A 17,500-nucleotide genomic window follows, 5' to 3' on the forward strand; every position below is an offset into this window, starting at 1 on the left:
TTTTGTGTCATTTTTCAGGAGAAACAAAAAAGTGTTTCCACAACAAACTAAAGCTAAATGGGCCAACGTTGTAAATGTAGTCAGTAAAACATGACTAACAATTCTGACAATTTTCATAAGTGGTATTCTACTCTGTCTAGAGTTTCTGTGAGTTACTCCCTTGCATGAAAGTGGAAAAAAGAGTCATTTCTACTTGCCTCTCAAATAAGATGGAATTTGGAGGTAACTCAAGAACATGTGGAAAAAGGATCTATCTCAACTCGTGTCCAAATTATCCTGTTGCATTTGGAGTTTCATCAAATTTGAGCTTTTTGGCTTCGTAGGGGATAAATGGACTTACCTTTTTTTTGCAACCGTGACATTTAGACTCAATTGCACTTGCCTCCAAATGCCACTGTGACATTTAGACACAATCGTACTTGTCTCCAATTGCAATGGGATAATTTGGACACAAGTTGAGATGACTCCTTTGTCCTATGCATGCGTAAAGATATAACTTGAGCCAGCTCCTTTTTCCAAGCTTTTCATCGGACTCATGGGATATTGGTGAGTTGACTCTATTTTATGCTCAGTTGAGACCGTAAAAGGAGCCAAAGTCAAGATATATCCTTTTTCCATGTTGGTTTTCTCTCAAACTACTTGGAATTGAGTCAAACAATTTGGTGTGGCCATGCCAACCATTTTACACTCAAAATGTCTTCCAAAGAAATTTTACATAAACGTGGGAAAATGGCGAAAACAAAAAAGAAGGTGGTTTTCCTTCGCACTACAAGGTTTTTCTTTGCATATTACAAGGAAAAAGCTATTGTTTTGGGCATTTTTGAATCTTTTAGATCTATCGGAGGCACAAATGGTGTTGTAAAGGTGGTTAACAACAAGGCACTTTGTTCCTGATGAGCCCCGCACGTTATCAAGGTAAAAAAAATCGATTCTGGGCCATTTTATTCGACGGCCTCCTACACTATCTTACAGAGTCAAATGTAGCTTTGTTAGTTGTACGCGGCCGTAGCCTTGTACATCGTAGTCAAGGGACCATACACTGTAAAGTGTGTTGTCAATACACACATCACTGCAAAAAAAATCCATCTTAATTTTAAGAAGCAGTGAAGCAGTTTACAAAGATTTTTTGCTATTAAAAGTAAGAAACTTTCTCCTCTTAAGGGGAGGTTCTGGTGAAAATGCTATTTTCTCCTAAATAGGTCCCACTGTGAAAATTTGTTAAAAATTTGATGTCTTATCAAGTATTTATTAAATTTTTTTTGGGGAGGCACATTCTATGCCCTGAATCCAGTCGCAGAGCCTTTTTCTCCCATTTAGGCTAACTTAAAAGTCTTCCCACGCATACTATTTGTCGTAAAGTTGGCTTAGACATTTTTCACTTCTTCGATTCATTTTTTAAAAATGCCGGCATGCCCATCTCAAATGTCAATTTCATTTTTTTCGCAAACTTTCTAACCAGGGATTTCACTAAAATTGATCAAAAATGTACAAAAAAGACAAATTTTAGGGACTTTTCAGCTTAAAAGCTAAAATTAATAATAAATGGAAGTTTTGAGCTATGCATGCCGGAATCTTTTGAAAATGAGTCGAAGAATGAAAATTTCAAGGTCAACCTTTTACGACAAAAGTACGCAAGGAATTTTTCAAAATACAGTCCAAAAAAGGCTCAAAAAGACTCTTCGACTGGTTTACAGCCTGGCATGTGCCTTCAAAAGTCAAATTTAGTCTCCCCAATGAAAAAATTTTTATTCCGAACAAAATGACTGTAGGGTCCATTTGGAAAATGGCAAGATTTTCACCGAACCTCCCCTTAAACTAATGACCCAAATTTTTAAATTCATAGATTATGGTTTATTAAAATTCATAAATATATTTGACTATAAAGTGATAGAAGCGAAGGGAAAGAACTTCTGTACTGACGTCCAATTTATAATATGGATCACGGTATTCTGAAATACACCTTTCATCTTGACCCTTAAAAGAGTCGATTATCAAAAATGAGTCGAAGTACGAAGGCAGAAGAATCGTGAGTCTTCCAGCGTTCAACTGTGTCACTGTCGAGGAGGTGCCTGGACCTAACCTAATGGCCGACAGCAGACGCCAGCGAGTGGCAACATAGTTATGCGTTTTTCTCAATTTCAGTGGAATATTTTGTTTAAAAATTTGAGCTAGCGGCTAGAGAAGACATTTACTAAGGCAACAGATAGTATCATATCATTTGCCAAAAGAAGTTCTTTTAGAAATACAAATACAAATATTCGGGAACGGACACGGCGCTCCAAGCGCCACCTAGCGGCAGGTCTGTGAAACCTGACCTTAAACCCAGCGGATGACTGTGGACCATACCGTGTGAGAAGTGGCTTGTCGACAGTTTGCGTGAAGTAATCAAACTAAACCTTCAGTTTGTGTTGAATATGACAGCTATCACTAAAGCTTAAACTTAACTTCAATCAGTTAGTTTCAGAAATCTAGTTATGAAAAGTCATCAGTCATGTGGATTTTGAGAAAAAATTTTTACTTTTGGCAGGCAATCTTAATTTTGACAACCCAGTTTCTAATTTTTAAAAGTGGTTTTAAAAATTTACCAACTATTTATTATTTTTTCTTTTTAGTTTTGGAAAATTGCTAAAGTATAGCACTTTTCACAAACTTTTCTGAGTTTTCACATCATTTCAAAATGTTATTAAATTTAAGACATTTTCATGTCTTAAATTTCAGAATTTTTTTTGCAGTGATGAGGGCTCTATGTGTATACTCATTACACTGTTACGTTAATTCCAATTCTTATACCTTCTTGAACCACCACCACTAATTTACAAGGTAGGTTTACGCCAGACCGCGTCTTGTCGTAACAGGCTTCGCGATGTCTCGCTGCCTGTTTCTCCAATCCGCGCCTGGCGTACCTACCTTGGCCTGCGGTCGTCGGTTCTTACTTGTTACATGCTGGGGGGGCTCCGCCCCCCAGACCCCCATCATTGTAGATAGAGTTGCTTCATCTACAGATAACACGATCTTGACCCTTCTAAACTTTAAGGTTGTCGGGACTGAGGGGCTCCGCCCCTCAGACCCCCCTTTCTTCAGACAGAAAGGGGGCGGGGCCAAACCCTTTTTTGCGTTTTTTAGGTGTTTTTTGGGTTTTAAAAAATGAACCCCCTGAGCTAGGATAGTGAAATTTCGCGGGGCTGAGCCAAGAACATACCTAACAGCCTGCAAAATCTCAGCCAGATCGGCCGAGCCGTTCAGGAGGAGTAGTGCACACACACACGCACACACACAGACAGACAGAAATTTTTTTTAACCCCACTGGAGTAACGGGCTTCGCTGTCGCTCAGCCAATAATATAAATTTAAAAACAATACAGGACAATTAATTTGTTTTTACCTCACCTGGATGAACGAAGTTCTTTCTTTTTGGAAAAAGATAACGTTGCTGATGCTTCATGTCCTCATGAGAAAATGACTTAAGGGCCCGGACAGGTGAAAAAATGATCTCAGAAACTGCTGGTCCAAAAATTCTTATTTTCTGTCAAAATCTTACTCTTGTGATAAACTATTTCACCCAAATCCCATCCCATAATATCAAGCGGTTCCTGAGATACAGGCTTTTTTATAATTTTTTAAGTGTTTGTTAAAAATTCCTGTGCGTTTCCCATTTTGGGTTATTGACCTGACCGACATATTTTTTTGTTCGTCTAAGTCCAAAGAACAACGCAAGTGACAGATTTTAGTTTCCGGCACTGATAGCAAAATACCAACTTTTCAATTTTGAATTTTTCAAAAAACCCAAAAATTTTCCCTTTTTTTTAAAACCGATATCCAAAAACCCTACTTTTGGGTGGAATATACAAAAACTTCACTTGCGTTTCCTCGCAATAAACCCACTGAGTCAGTGGAAAAAAAATCATTGACGACACTCAAAAATTTTTTGCGCACAGGACCATTCAAATGTTAAAAAATGTCTTCGGAGAAAAGGGCGTTTAAAAATTTGGTGACAGATTTTAAAGGGTTTTCAGCCAAAAAATCTCCTTGCGCATACTATTTTGTCGTAAAAAGGGTTTACCTGGATATTTTTCACTTCTTCGATTCATTTTAAAAAATCCCAGCATGCACAACTGAAATGTCCATTACATTTCATTGGCAAGCTTCTAAAGCATCATTTCACTTAAATTGATCAACAATGTACAAAATAGACAAGTTTTTGTGACTTCTTAGATGAAAAAGCATGTGATTACTAATATAATGGAAATTTTGAACTAGGCATGCTGGAATCTTTTTAAAATGAATCGAAGAAGTGAAAATGTGAAGATAACCTTTTACGTCAAAATAGTATGCGCAAGAGGATTGTTCAAAATACGGCTAAAAAAAGCCAAAACAGTCCAAAAAAGACAATTCGACTGGGTTCAAGACCTAGCATATGCCTTCAAAAATCAAATCTTAGTCTCTTTGAAGTATGATTTCATATTCCCAACAAATTATGACAGTGGGGTTCATTTTGAAAATGGCAAGATTTTCGCTAGAACCCCCCCCCCCTTGATGGCAAAACGGACAATTTTACTAAAGTGTCGTAAATGCAGGAGTGTGCGAAAAGATGTATTTTAAGCACTTCCAGGTCCCGGATAGTCGAAGTCCCGACAGATCCTGAAAGAGGAAGGTCCAAAGGACCATTTTCCACCCAGAACTCATTTCATTCAATTTCACCAAACTTCTTCATTTTTTCACCTGTCCCTGGCCTTAAAACGTGATAGGGATGACGTCATGTCTCCGTCGTGATAATTTCAAAAAACCTTCGCGGAAAATTCGCACTTCAGGTGCGTTGCCTGTTTATTGCCGTCGTGCCCGCCGATCGAAAACAGCGAGTGGCCGGTGCGTCACGCCGCTCTTAAAAGGAAGAAACACGAGCGAAGCGAGCGCAGACCTGCCTTTGGCGACACTGCGCCGAATTGACCAGGAGTTGTCACCATGAATTCGCTCCTGCTGCTGGTCTGTCTCCTCCCGGCCACCGCGCTGGCGGGTGGATGGAACAGGAACTGCATCACAAAGCCTGTCGGATTCGGCTACAAGACCACCGGTGGTCAAGGAGGTGAGTGAGGAGGGTTAGTTAGCACATAACATGGAATACACAATAAACTCATCCTTCAATCGATATTTTATCAATATTGACGTCTGGTACATTAAAACTTAGTTAAGGAGCTAGACAGATTTGTCAAGACGAAATTGATGTAAATGTTTCCAAAGCAATTAAAAATGTTAATATGCTCATTAATGTGCACAATCGTCTCGATTTTAAACACAAACTCAGTACAAGTCAACAACAAAAACCAACGCCGTGGTAGGGGACACTCTTTTGAACTATCACTGGCCAGCCGGCCAGCCGATCCAAATGGCCACGTTCAAAAACAACGTCTGCGCTATCGTTGGATCTCTTCAAGCTGCAGTGGAAGACAATTTTGATTCGAACGCACTTTTTCAGTTGAGCAAGCGTTATTGGGGGGAGCGAAAAGGAGCGCTGCCATTCGTCACATTCAATTTTTGGTGGCTCGGCTCCCCTCTCTCCCTGTTTCTGGCTATCGAGTCGAGCTTTGCTATAGAAACAGTGGTTTTGACGGCAAATTTCTCATAAAGACACATTTCAACCATATTTCAACATTAAAATCACGGTAATCTCGGCGAGGCTGGATCCTGGGAATACTGCAACGCTATTTCGTGCCTAAAAATAAATATTTCGAGTTACGATCTTAAACTAAAATACGGTACTACACGATTTACATTCAAAATTGCTCTTTTTCGAACTACAGGCAAGACTGTGACTCCCAAGAACACCAACGAACTCAAGAGTTACTTGGGTAGTAATCAAAAGCTGATCATCGTCCTGGACAGAACATACGACTTTACCAACTCTGAGGGCTGGGCGACCAGCACTGGGTGCTACTTCCAGAAGTGTGGCAGTGGATTCCAAGAGTCCTTGGCCCACGCTGGTACCTGCAATGGCAAGTCGTCGACCCAGGTTAGTACCTTTCGGGGGAAGGATAACAGAGAAAGTATAGTGTCACCATCCTTGTCAACAGTTTGCCTGCACCTGCACCGTTTCCTATTTGTTCTTGAAAATTTGGTAAACTCAATTCGTACTGATCACATTAAAAAGCAGGTGAAGTGTGTGTTCGCATTGCCATGGAATTGCTCTGCACTCTGCAGAGAAAACTGGATCTCGCACGGAAAATTACTGATGTTCAGGGAGAAATTTCCCTGCAAGACTGATAATACAGTTGCTTGTAGACTTGCAAGGAAATTCCTTTGCAAAACGTGACCTTTTTTCCTGTAAGACTCTACTTTGACCCACTGAAAGGTATTGAATATGTGTCTGTGGGCTGACACTGAGCCTTTCCGCTCGTCCTTGGATTCAAGCGAAAGTGGAGCCTCAGGCAAATGCCTTTCTTTTTCTTGTTTACACGATTGTTTGAAACTCCCAGGTTTGAGCTTCGAAAACCGCCTTCATTCTCATTCCAGGAACATGACGTCACGTTGGAACGAATGTGACGAAATGTCCCGTTCCTTTGAGTGTGCCTCATTAGTTTTCAATTTGAACAAGCTAAGTTTTGGCAAATTCGCATCCAAACGAATGCGAGACATGCTTTGCAAAGCTCAAAGAACCGTGACATTTTGTCACATTTCAACGTGACGTTACATTCCTGGAATGAGCGTGTAATGACAATCCAGTTCCGCTTTGAACTGGGGCTTAAACGAATAAACAAAATAGGGGAATTTAACTTATTAAACTAAGAAGCTCCGGTTTCCTTGTTCAGGTGAAATACGCCAAGGGGCCCGGCACCACTGAAATCGTGATCGGCTCCAACAAGTCCATCATCGGCAAGAACGGCAAGGGCGTCATCAAGGGCAAGGGCCTGCGCATCAAGAACGCGCAGAACGTCATCATCCGCGACATCAGCATCACCGACATCAACCCACAGGTCATCTGGGCCGGGGACGCGCTGGCCTTCGACAACGCGCAGAACGTGTGGGTGCAAGGCGTCACCTTCGCGGTAAGGACTCGCCCAACGGGTTGCCGGTGTTCGGCCGAAGCAGAAGTGGTTTTCTGTCACTTATAAACGTCCACTCTGCGAATGAAAGAGCCATCATCACGACTAAAATTGTGGTCGTGATAGTGTTTATCGACCTATTGGGTGAGAATCACTTAATCACCCAACTTTGGGCGAGGAAGCTTTCCTCACCCAAATATGGGTGAGAATACAATCTGGCCATTTAGGCAGCTGATATTCCCTAATCACGGATGGGAAATCATGGATGAGAAAATAATCCTAACTCAAATTTCGGTGATGAAGTATACCTCGCCCAAAATTGAGTCTTGACCAATACTTTTTCATTCTCATTGTATGGGACGGAATTTTTCCTTGCGTTTGCGTGCTTAATTGGTAGGGCCAGACCTAAATAATTTTGCATTGATGTGTAGCCTTTCACATCCTGTACTTAGCATTCAGACTTATTTTGTCACGTTTTCATTCAGGAGAGAAATTTCACCATAAGAGTCCACACCTGGGTCATTCCACGCCAAGTCGTCAAGGTTTTGAGGGACGTGTCGGCCGAACCCAGCGGTATTTTCAGGGATTGTTGGCCCTATGGGCCCATTGAAGGCCCGGTACTTTTTTCCCCGGAAAGTCGACAGGGGTCTGAGATATCTCAAACTTCATTTTTGGTAAAAGAAATTACCTATCAACCTAAAAAAATTTATACCTCGGAAAGTATTTGTCCTTTCTCAAAACCGCTTATACCGTTGGAAAGAAGAAGAAAAACTGAAAAAGATGGGATTTTTTCCAAAAATTCTTGGAAACTTTTACTTTTTGCACTTTTATAGTGAAATGTTAAAAATTATGCAACTTTTTTGTACCCTGATCAAAAATGGCGTTCTATGGCTCAAAATGTACCTTGATATGTCCTCTAAACGAAAAGATCAACGCCCCAATGTATTTTATTTAGTTCCGGAGAACGAGCGGTTCTTGTGGACCACTGCAAGGCTACTTTCCCGCTGGAACGGCTCCCACGCCACGCTCGCCTTCTCTGTGTTAGCGGACGTGATCGCCAGGGTTCGGCGACCGTCAGGTAGGATTCCCACCTCACTTTTCAGCCCACAAACGAAGCGCTGGACCTCAGCGCCTGAAGGGCAAGCAAGGGAGAGACTGGGAAGCACGAAGGGTCACCTACACACACATTTTTGGGGGTTGGCCGCGACTGTGCTCCGCGGTGCGCGTCGCCGCCGGTGGCGGATTGCGGAACTAACGAACTTGGTGGTGTGTGTTGTTTCTGACCATCGCTTGTTTGGCTTAGGTGTCAGGCAGAAAGGTTCGGATACTTGCTGAATCACGCCCTGCGTTTGTTCCTGGCAGTTTGGAGGTGAACTATATAAGTTCTACACTGGAGAATATCTTTGCGTGGCTTAAGTCTGATTCATTTGCTGGTTCAGATTCACGACGGGCTCTCTGCCGTAGTTTGATTTTTGTTTCCCTTTCCAACCCAACCACTTTTTAGTCATCTTTTACTGGCTTTGTCACTGTTGTCAAAATGTTTCAAGTATGCACTTGTTCTGTGTTCTCGGAGGGGTCAGTGCGGAGAAAATATGGGCAGGGGAATAACTGAACACCAAATATTTTACTTTGACTGAAGGTGTGTTTTTCATAGTTGATATTTGTTTGGCTTAGAGGACACGATCCTTGTACCCCTGTGACCAGAAACCCAACCTGAATCCCTACCCCAAACCGAGTTGAGCCCCGGCGTGAGCTTGATACGGCCCCGATCTAGGCCCGGACTCGAGCCTCAGGTCGGGGCTCAATCCGGGCTCATGTCGGACCTCCAGATATAAGGGCTTTGGGTCAAGGCTCAAGTCTTGGCACAAATAGGTAATACAAACAGGCATATTTGCAATATTTTGACAGCAGTGACAAAACTAGTTAAAGATGACTAAAAGCTGGTTGGGTTGGGAAGAAAAACGAAAATCTACATTCAAGAAACGTTCATGGAAGCATACGATACTCGTTTGGTGCTGTCCGCGCACGCCGAGCCGTGACGACCCGTAGGGCTGTACCTGGGGAGTATCGGTGTTCCACGCAGGCTGCGAGCCACCCATTTACTCACTCTCCCGCCCCGGCAGCCAGCCCCTTAAGTTGTTAGGATACGCACTTGGTTTCTGAACGTGGTCTATACCGCACCAACTAGTGTGGTCAAATGGGTGCCAACCACGTTTGGTGCGTTGCAAATATTGCAAATATGCCTTTTCTATAGAACTTATATAGTTCACCTCCAAACTGCCAGGAACAAACGCAGGGCGAGATTCAGCAAGTATCCGAACCTTTCTGCCTGACACCTAATCCAAACAAGCGATGGTTAGAAACAACACACACCACCAAGTTCGTTAGTTCCGCAATCCGCCACCGGCGGCGACGCGCACCGCGGAGCACAGTCGCGGCCAACCCCCAAAAATGTGTGTGTAGGTGACCCTTCGTGCTTCCCAGTCTCTCCCTTGCTTGCCCTTCAGGCGCTGAGGTCCAGCGCTTCCTTAGTGGGCTGGAAAGTGAGGTGAGAATCCTACCTGACGGTCGCCGAACCCTGGCGATCACGTCCGCTAACACAAAGAAGGCGAGCGTGGCGTGGGAGCCGTTCCAGCGGGAAAGTAGCCTTGCAGTGGTCCACAAGAACCGCTCGTTCTCCGGAACTAAACAAAATACATTGGGGCGTTGATCTTTTCGTTTAGAGGACATATCAAGGTACATTTTGAGCCATAGAACGCCATTTTTGATCAGGGTACAAAAAAGTTGCATAATTTTTAACATTTCACTATAAAAGTGCAAAAAGTAAAAGTTTCCAAGAATTTTTGGAAAAAATCCCATCTTTTTCAGTTTTTCTTCCTCTTTCCAACGGTATAAGCGGTTTTGAGAAAGGACAAATACTTTCCGAGATATAAATTTTTTTAGGTTGATAGGTAATTTCTTTTACCAAAAATGAAGTTTGAGATATCTCAGACCCCTGTCGACTTTCCGGGGAAAAAAGTACCGGGCCTTCAATGGGCCCATAGGGCCAACAATCCCTGAAAATACCGCTGGGTTCGGCCGACACGTCCCTCAAAACCTTGACGACTTGGCGTGGAATGACCCACCTGCCCCAATGTGGACTGTACGGGGGCTTACTGGGACAGCAACAAAGATACAACAAATCCGTGCATTTAGAATTGAGGACTGCCTGCCTTGTCGTAGAAAAAGTTGTACTGCATACAATGAGCATACAATCAGATCCTTGGCTTAACACGTTCCTTTGGGAACGAGAAGCGTGTTCTCGTTCACGGGAAGGCGTTCGCTCCGACACGTGAAACACTGTTCTCCGGGACCTGAAAATGCCTTTCTTCTTGCAGCGAATCGGGCGTCAGCACCTTGTGTCCTATCAGAACCAAAACAAGGGCATCACAGTGTCGTCGTGCCTCTTCGACGGGACCTCCAAGAACTCAGCCCTGTGCGACGGCGCCCACTACTGGGTGTGGCTCTTCTGGGGCACGCACGACGAGATCACGCTCATCAACAACCACGTGCTCAACACCGCGGGGAGGACCCCACACGCGGGCGGTTGGGGCAAAGCGCAGGTAGGTGGTTGAAGCCAACAATTTCAGCAGTTCAATTACTCAAACTCTCCACCCTTTTCACAGTCAAAACCCTAGGAAGAATCGCTTCGTAATACGACGAAAATGAAGGTATTATGAAATCTACGGAGTAATGCTTCGTATTATGAAGCAAAATCCTTCGCGATAGGAAGCAGTTCCAAAGTACGAAGCAGCTCTACAGGGTCTTTATTTTCTTCGTGGTAGTGGTAGAAGCAAATGCTGCGTTTTTAGTTCGGGCACGTGAAAAGATTTTCTTAATTGATCCAGGAAGCGGAAGAAGGGGATAACTCCATTTTGACCATTTTTCAGGAGCAACAAAAACCTGTTAGCAGGGAAATCTGAAACTGAACAATGGAATGTTATAGATGATAACAAGTTATAAAAAAGGAAGTTAAATTTTGAGATAAACATCACGAGTGTCAAGTCACTGCGTTTAGGATATCTGTGACTTATCACTTTCCGCTAAAATGGAAAACAGAGTCATCTCAACTTAAATTTCTTAAACCAAGTGGAATTCGGAGACATGTCAAGTGGAACTATAGTCAGCAGAGAGTGTTGGTTCATCTGGTGCATTTTTTGGACTTAGCTCTTTTTTCCGTTTAAGTTCTTAAAATTAAAAGGGGGTAAGTTGACTTGATTCTTTTTACAATAGATACAAAAAAAACACAAGTTGAGTTATCTCCTATCAACAATATGTTGAACGGAGTCATGTTGACTTTGGTTGAGATGATTCTATTTTCCGCTAAATTGAGAGTGAAAAAGGAGTCAAGTTGAGTTACATCTTTTTTCAAAGTGGATTTTCTGTTTAACTGCTAGGAATTGAGTCAAATAATTTGGTGCAATGATGCAAACCATTCCAAGGCACAACGACATAATAAAAACTCAATTTGGAGATAAGTCGAATTATTCCCTTCTTCCGCTTCCTGGATCAATTAGCCTAAGGCATGCCTTTATTGGCCAATTGAAGGAAAGGCAGATGAACTTTTTGCACAATTTTGTGAGCTTCTTTTGGCCAAGAATGTGTGCAGTTTCTCGTACCGAGGGGAAACAGCTTCAAGTTTGGTTTACTCTTACCTTGAAATAACGTGGTAAAAGGCTGCAATAACGTCCAATTAACGTGACAGAACTTTGAAATAATGTGAAATAACAATCCATGAGGCGGAAGAAGGCAATAACTTTCTAGATCTCCAAAATGAGGCTTTATCTTATGTACTATTGTGCCGGTTTGCATGGTTTGCATCATTACACCAAATTATCTCAGTCCTAGAGCACTGTAGGAGAAAATCCTCATAGGAAATGGATATAACAACTTGACCCTTTTTACGGTCTAATCAAGCGCGGATCGGGGGGGGGGAGACAATTGTTCCCCCCCCCCCCACGACCCCTAGATAGACGCCTTAAAAGTAGGCAAAAAGCATCACTTTGCTCCTGTAAGTAGGCAAAAAGTGCTACTTTGCCCCCCCCCCCCCTTTGGCCGCCTCTGGATCCGCCACTGGGCCTTATTTTTATTGGGTTCACCAGCACCGGTGAGTCTGCTGGAAAAAATTTCCGTGGCAAGTATAAAGCGGCAATTTACCTCGTGAAGTGTCACCCCCTCGCTCCCAATTATTCTTTGTTCCATTGTAACGAAATTTGGTTATTTTCCCTTTTAGCCCTACATCCATTTGATTGGCAATTACATGGATCAAAACCCCCACACTGGAATTGAGCCGAAGACTGGATCGTACATCCTAGCCGAGGGCAACATCTTCAAGAAGTTCTCCAACGTAAGTTCCTTGGTGTCTTGTTGGTTTAAGCACACCCAGGACCTAGAACCTTGCAAAGTGTTAACAGAGAAAAGGTTTGAAAATTACGAAGTTGTTTCTTCTGAATGTTCAAAATAGTTTGTTGTAACAAGCTAGTTTTCTTTTCAAGGCGCAAAATAGTTTGTAAGGTTGTCAGAGCGAGGTTTGGTGGAGAGGAAACACAATCAGCTCTCCGCTGGATCGTTGACGCGAGTACGCTGTGCTCATCCTGTGTTGTGATTTTAAGTTGCTGTCGACCGAAAACTGTAGAAGTTCGAGAAGAAGCGCGTGCGGGTGTGGGAGAGAGAGAAACTTTGACATTTGTTTATTAGGTCCTACTTTTAAAGGACCAAACAGTCCCACTTCAAAAGTAGACCCTCCCAGGTCTAAAAATCTCGTTAGATCATACGGGATTTGAAAATTCGTTAAGGGATTCCCGTACTACTATACGAGATCCCGAGCCATACAGGATCCTGAGGTGGACGGGATCCCGTGAGGACACACGGGATCCTTTAACGAATTTTCAAAATCCCGCATGCTGGGACAGGATCCTGTACGCCAGGACGGGATCTCGTATGCCGGAAAGGAATCCTTTACCTACTAAAAGGATCCTGTAAAGTACAGAGAAAGACGTGAAAATGCAAGTTCTTCTGCAGATAGAATCAACTGATTGAATCATCTGGGAGGTTGGAACCGAGATCTATCCAAATCTGCAGTCAAAATTTGGATAACTCCAGCGGTTCTCGAGATAGCAGAAAAAAGTTGTTAGATTTCAATAAAATTCAAATGGCACTGGTGAATTTTAGCGAATATACCCCATACAAAATTTGAGCTTAAAATGTTAAAAACTTTCCGAGTTACAGCATACACTGAGAATGAATTGGTCACCACCATCACCCTTTAAATGGGTGATGCAACTTCGTTGCCCAAATTTTGGTAACGAAAAATTCATCACCCGAAATTTGGTAACAGGCGTTTGGTCGCCCAAATTTGGGTAACGCCGTCGGCGACGCCGTGGGGTTTCCCCGATGACGTCCCCCCGGGGGCCCACACGATGACCGGAGGCCTCAACGCCCCATTGGGCCCGATTGGCCCCGGTAGAGCGCCATGGGGGACCTCACGGCGTCGCCGACAACGTTACCCAAATTTGGGCGACGGTTTTATGACTGCCCAAAATTTGGTCACCGCGGGCTCGTCACCCAAATTTGGGCAACGGCGCGTGCGTTACCCAATGAAAAGGTGATGGTGGTGACTCTTTCATTCTCAGTGATACCTTAATTTGAAATCCCGTGCGTACTTCCCGGGATCTCGGCAGCATAAGGGATCCCGCAAGACCATCACGGGATCCCGTGTGGCTCTTCCCGGATCTCGGCAGCGTGCGGGATCCCGTACAACCCTCTCGGGATCCTGTGCAGCCCTCCCGGGATCCCGGCTACTTAAGGGATCCCGTATGACCCTCTCGGGATCTTGTGTGACCCTTACCGGATCCCGTTAGGTCTTAAGGGATCCTGTGCGACCCTCCCGGGATGTCGAGTGTTCTTACGGGATCCCGCAAAACCATACGAGATCTCGTAAATCTAGACGGGATCCTGCAAAATGATACAGGATCCCGTAAACCACACAAGATTTTTAGACCTGGGCTCCAATGAAAGAACATGGGCGGGTAGACTCGTACAACGACACAGGTAAAAAAAATAATACGTATGCAAAATAACATAAAGAGGAAAGTAATAGTGATACAGGAAATTACAGAGTTTTGGCAGACTATCACGGTGAATCCATCGCCTGGGATTCCCAGGGCATTTTTCGTGCTTCCAGGAGGCCTGACGTGTTCCCAGGGCGGACCCTGGAAATGGCGTAAAATTTCCAGGACCGACCCTGGGACACGCGAAATTTTCCCAGGACGGCCCTGGGAGTCGCTTCCGGCCCAGAAGACCCAGGGACCGTCCTGGGAAAATTTGGCAATTCCCAGGGCCAGCCCTGGGAATTTTATGCGGTAACCAGGATGCGTCCTGGGAATCGATTTGCGACCTGGGAGTCACCGCGATGGAGTCGTCGAGGTCCCCAGGACACGGGGAGTCTAACGCCGAGGTCGCCGACGCTCTAGCACTCTCATTCCAGGAACGTGACATCACGTTGAAACGAACGTGACAAAGTGTCACGTTCGTTTGAGCATTGTGTCACGTTCGTTTGAATGTGAACGAGCTGGTTTTCGGCCAATTCACACCCAAACGAATGTGACACAATGCTCAAACGAACGTGACAGTTTGTCACGTTCGTTTCAACGTGATGTCACGTTCCTAGAATGAGAGTGAGGACAAGCGGTTCCGGAGATACGAGGACGTACCACAAGGAGTCCGCCAAAGCAAATTGCTTTTTAGTCGGAGGCCAAATTTGCTTCGGCCTCTGGCTGCGTTTCATTTGGGTGTCCGGGACTTTTGACTTCGGTATCGTCTTAAGGGTGCTAGACTACCAGGAACCCCTCAGCGGTTCTCGTCGGACCTCCGGTGCGCCCAGCATGCCGACGAACGTGGGTGCTGTGCCGCCATACGGTTCAACACCGTTGTCGTCACCACCCAGGTTAACTGGTGGTGTATTCGAGGTCTCCAGGACACGGGGCGTCCAACGCCGAGGTCGCCGAGGTTCAAGGACAAGCGGTTCCAGAGAAACGAGGACGTACCACAAGGAGTCCGTCAAAGCAACTTTTCAGTCAGAGGCCAAAACAGCTTCGGCCTGTGGCCGCGTGCCATTTAAGTTTCCGGGACTTTTGACTTAAGCATCGCGCTGGTGTTGTTCTGGGCTACCACGAACCCGTCAGGGGTCGTCGTCGGACCCACCGGTGTGCCCAGGATGCCGACGAACGTGGGTACTGTGCAGCCTATTACGGATCATTACCGTTACCACCACCACCCAGGAGCTGCCCGGTGGTGCACTGGTAGAACACTCGAGCGTACTTTTGCGCCTTTCTTCAAGCGTAGTAGAACTACGCTCGGCTTCAAGCATAGTTCTCCATTTCGCCCCTCTCCCTAAATGCATTGGAGGATTTCTTCTCTACGCTTGACGTCAAGCGCAAAGTCTTCAAGCGTAGTTGTATGATTGAATGAAGCATACAACTACGCTCCAGTTTTACCAGTGTGTATCCACGTTCCTCGGGACGTCGGAACAACAACGCCGAGACCACCGACGCTCTATGACCAGAGCTTCCGGAGATAGGACGTACTGCGAGGAGCAAATTTGGCCTCCGACTAAAAATCTCATTCAACGAACGTTAATGAAAGCAGATGATACTCGTTTGGTTTTCTTCTAGGTAGTTGTTCAGGATTAATTGTGTAAGAAATAAAATAGATAGCCCAATAAATAGACCTAAGCGAGCTGGGAGCTGGCCAGTGGTTCGAGCCGAGCTGTGGTTTGCGCTTGCATCCGCTTGCACCCTGCACCGATGCGCCGCGCCCCGAGCTATGCCGAGCCTTGAGGCATTGTTGCTGTTCTGTGCGCTGTACCCGGGGAGGAACTGTGCGAGAGGAGGCAGGGCATTGTTGGCCGGTGCCGCTCGCGCTGTACCTGGGAGGGATTGTCGATGTTCCGCCCAGACTGCCTGCCATGCGACACTCACGATGCCGCCCGGCAGCCACCACCCTAATATTATTGTTAGGATACCGCTTGATTTCTGGATTTGGGAGTAAAAGCACGCTGACACTTTTATGTGTCTAATAGTTTTAGATATGTTTCAAGTGTAGTAAAGGTATCATCTGCTAAAAAGCAGTTGCTTTGGCGGACTCCTTGAGGTACGTCCTCGTATCTCCGGAACCGCTTGTCCTAGAGCGTCGGCGACCTCGGCGTTAGACTCCCCGTGTCCTGGGGACCTCGACGACTCCATCGCGGTGACTCCCAGGTCGCAAATCGATTCCCAGGACGCATCCTGGTTACCGCATAAAATTCCCAGGGCTGGCCCTGGGAATTGCCAAATTTTCCCAGGACGGTCCCTGGGTCTTCTGGGCCGGAAGCGACTCCCAGGGCCGTCCTGGGAAAATTTCGCGTGTCCCAGGGTTGGTCCTGGAAATTTTACGCCATTTCCAGGGTCCGCCCTGGGAACACGTCAGGCCTCCTGGAAGCACGAAAAATGCCCTGGGAATCCCAGGCGATGGATTCACCGTGTAAACACTGAATTACAGATGACACCTACACAGGGGCAAATGTGGTTTTAGAGAGAGAGAGAGAGAGAGTCGATGCCCGCCCCATTTGCCACTTGCTCTACGATTCCTCTTCTATGTGCTTCAAGGTCGTGGACCCAGAGGCGAAGGGAGGCCACCTCGCCTTGGTGAACGACGCCACGCAGGCCGCCATCTGCAAGAAGTACTTCGGACAGAACTGCAAGGTCAACTCCCTGCAGAACTCCAAATCCAAGACATGGTTCGACGAAAGCGTCCTCAGCGCCTTCAGCAAACTCGACAAGAACGCCATCAACGGTGCGCGCGCAGCGTCGTGTCTCATCTAAGCGCCGCCATTGTGGCACGCTGCTCTTACTGCCCCCCTCTTCTTCTCCAACCGACTTTCCCAACAAACCTCTCGTGGTTGATGAGCACGTATTTTCGGAATAAACTGAACGTTAAGGTTTCTTTACTCTAACCTGCCTCTAAGCACCGATTTTTACGGCCCTCTCGTACTCTCCAATTGAGTTTGCCTATAGACCTTCAGTGGTCACACTACGAATCCAAAGGGCAGACTTCTCGCCACTACAGAGGCGAGCGCGAGACGTAAAAGTCTCGCCAAGTTTTGGTCAGACCTGAAAGTCTCGCCAAAATTTGGTCAGACAAAAAAGTCTCGCCACAAAACGGTCTGACAAAAAAGTCTCGCCACATAATGGCGAGACTTTGTGTCTGACCGCCACCTAAAGGCCGTAATGCGCCGGACGGTTACGGCCTAAAGGCCGTGGTCAGACTCAAAAGTCTCGCCATTTTTTGGTGAGACTTTTGTGTCTGACCGTTTTGTGGCGAGACTTTGAGGTCTGACCAAAAATTGGCGAGACTTTTATGTCTTGCCATATTTTGGCACTAAGTCTTTCC

The 17,500-nt window shown here is 45.3% G+C and overlaps 1 protein-coding gene and 1 long non-coding RNA gene across 2 annotated transcripts; one reads left to right on the plus strand and one right to left on the minus strand.

Moving 5' to 3' along the window:
• Window positions 1-4,885: 4,885 nt before the first annotated feature.
• LOC117649575 (probable pectin lyase D) lies at window positions 4,886-17,063 on the plus strand. Its single transcript, XM_034392463.1, has 6 exons — window positions 4,886-5,079; window positions 5,795-6,003; window positions 6,800-7,036; window positions 10,411-10,635; window positions 12,306-12,419; window positions 16,717-17,063. Exons 1-6 carry the CDS (start codon window positions 4,959-4,961, stop codon window positions 16,930-16,932), a joined length of 1,122 nt encoding a protein of 373 aa, XP_034248354.1. The 5' UTR covers window positions 4,886-4,958; the 3' UTR covers window positions 16,933-17,063.
• Window positions 7,513-10,398, minus strand: LOC117649576. Its single transcript, XR_004587983.1, has 2 exons — window positions 10,159-10,398; window positions 7,513-7,547 (listed from the first exon to the last, which is right to left on the minus strand). It is a non-coding gene; the product is annotated as an uncharacterized LOC117649576 (long non-coding RNA).
• Window positions 17,064-17,500: the final 437 nt, after the last annotated feature.

This window comes from Thrips palmi, unplaced genomic scaffold, assembly GCF_012932325.1.
Source record: "Thrips palmi isolate BJ-2018 unplaced genomic scaffold, TpBJ-2018v1 HiC_scaffold_4, whole genome shotgun sequence".
Lineage (NCBI taxonomy): Eukaryota > Metazoa > Arthropoda > Insecta > Thysanoptera > Thripidae > Thrips > Thrips palmi.

Bases quoted from the DNA above. Each gene is read 5' to 3' on its own strand.
- LOC117649575 (XM_034392463.1), top strand. From the start codon at position 4,959: ATGAATTCGCTCCTGCTGCTGGTCTGTCTCCTCCCGGCCACCGCGCTG. The intron at 5,080-5,794 runs GTGAGTGAGGAG...TTCGAACTACAG, and splicing joins GACCACCGGTGGTCAAGGAG to GCAAGACTGTGACTCCCAAG. The intron at 12,420-16,716 runs GTAAGTTCCTTG...ATGTGCTTCAAG, and splicing joins TCTTCAAGAAGTTCTCCAAC to GTCGTGGACCCAGAGGCGAA.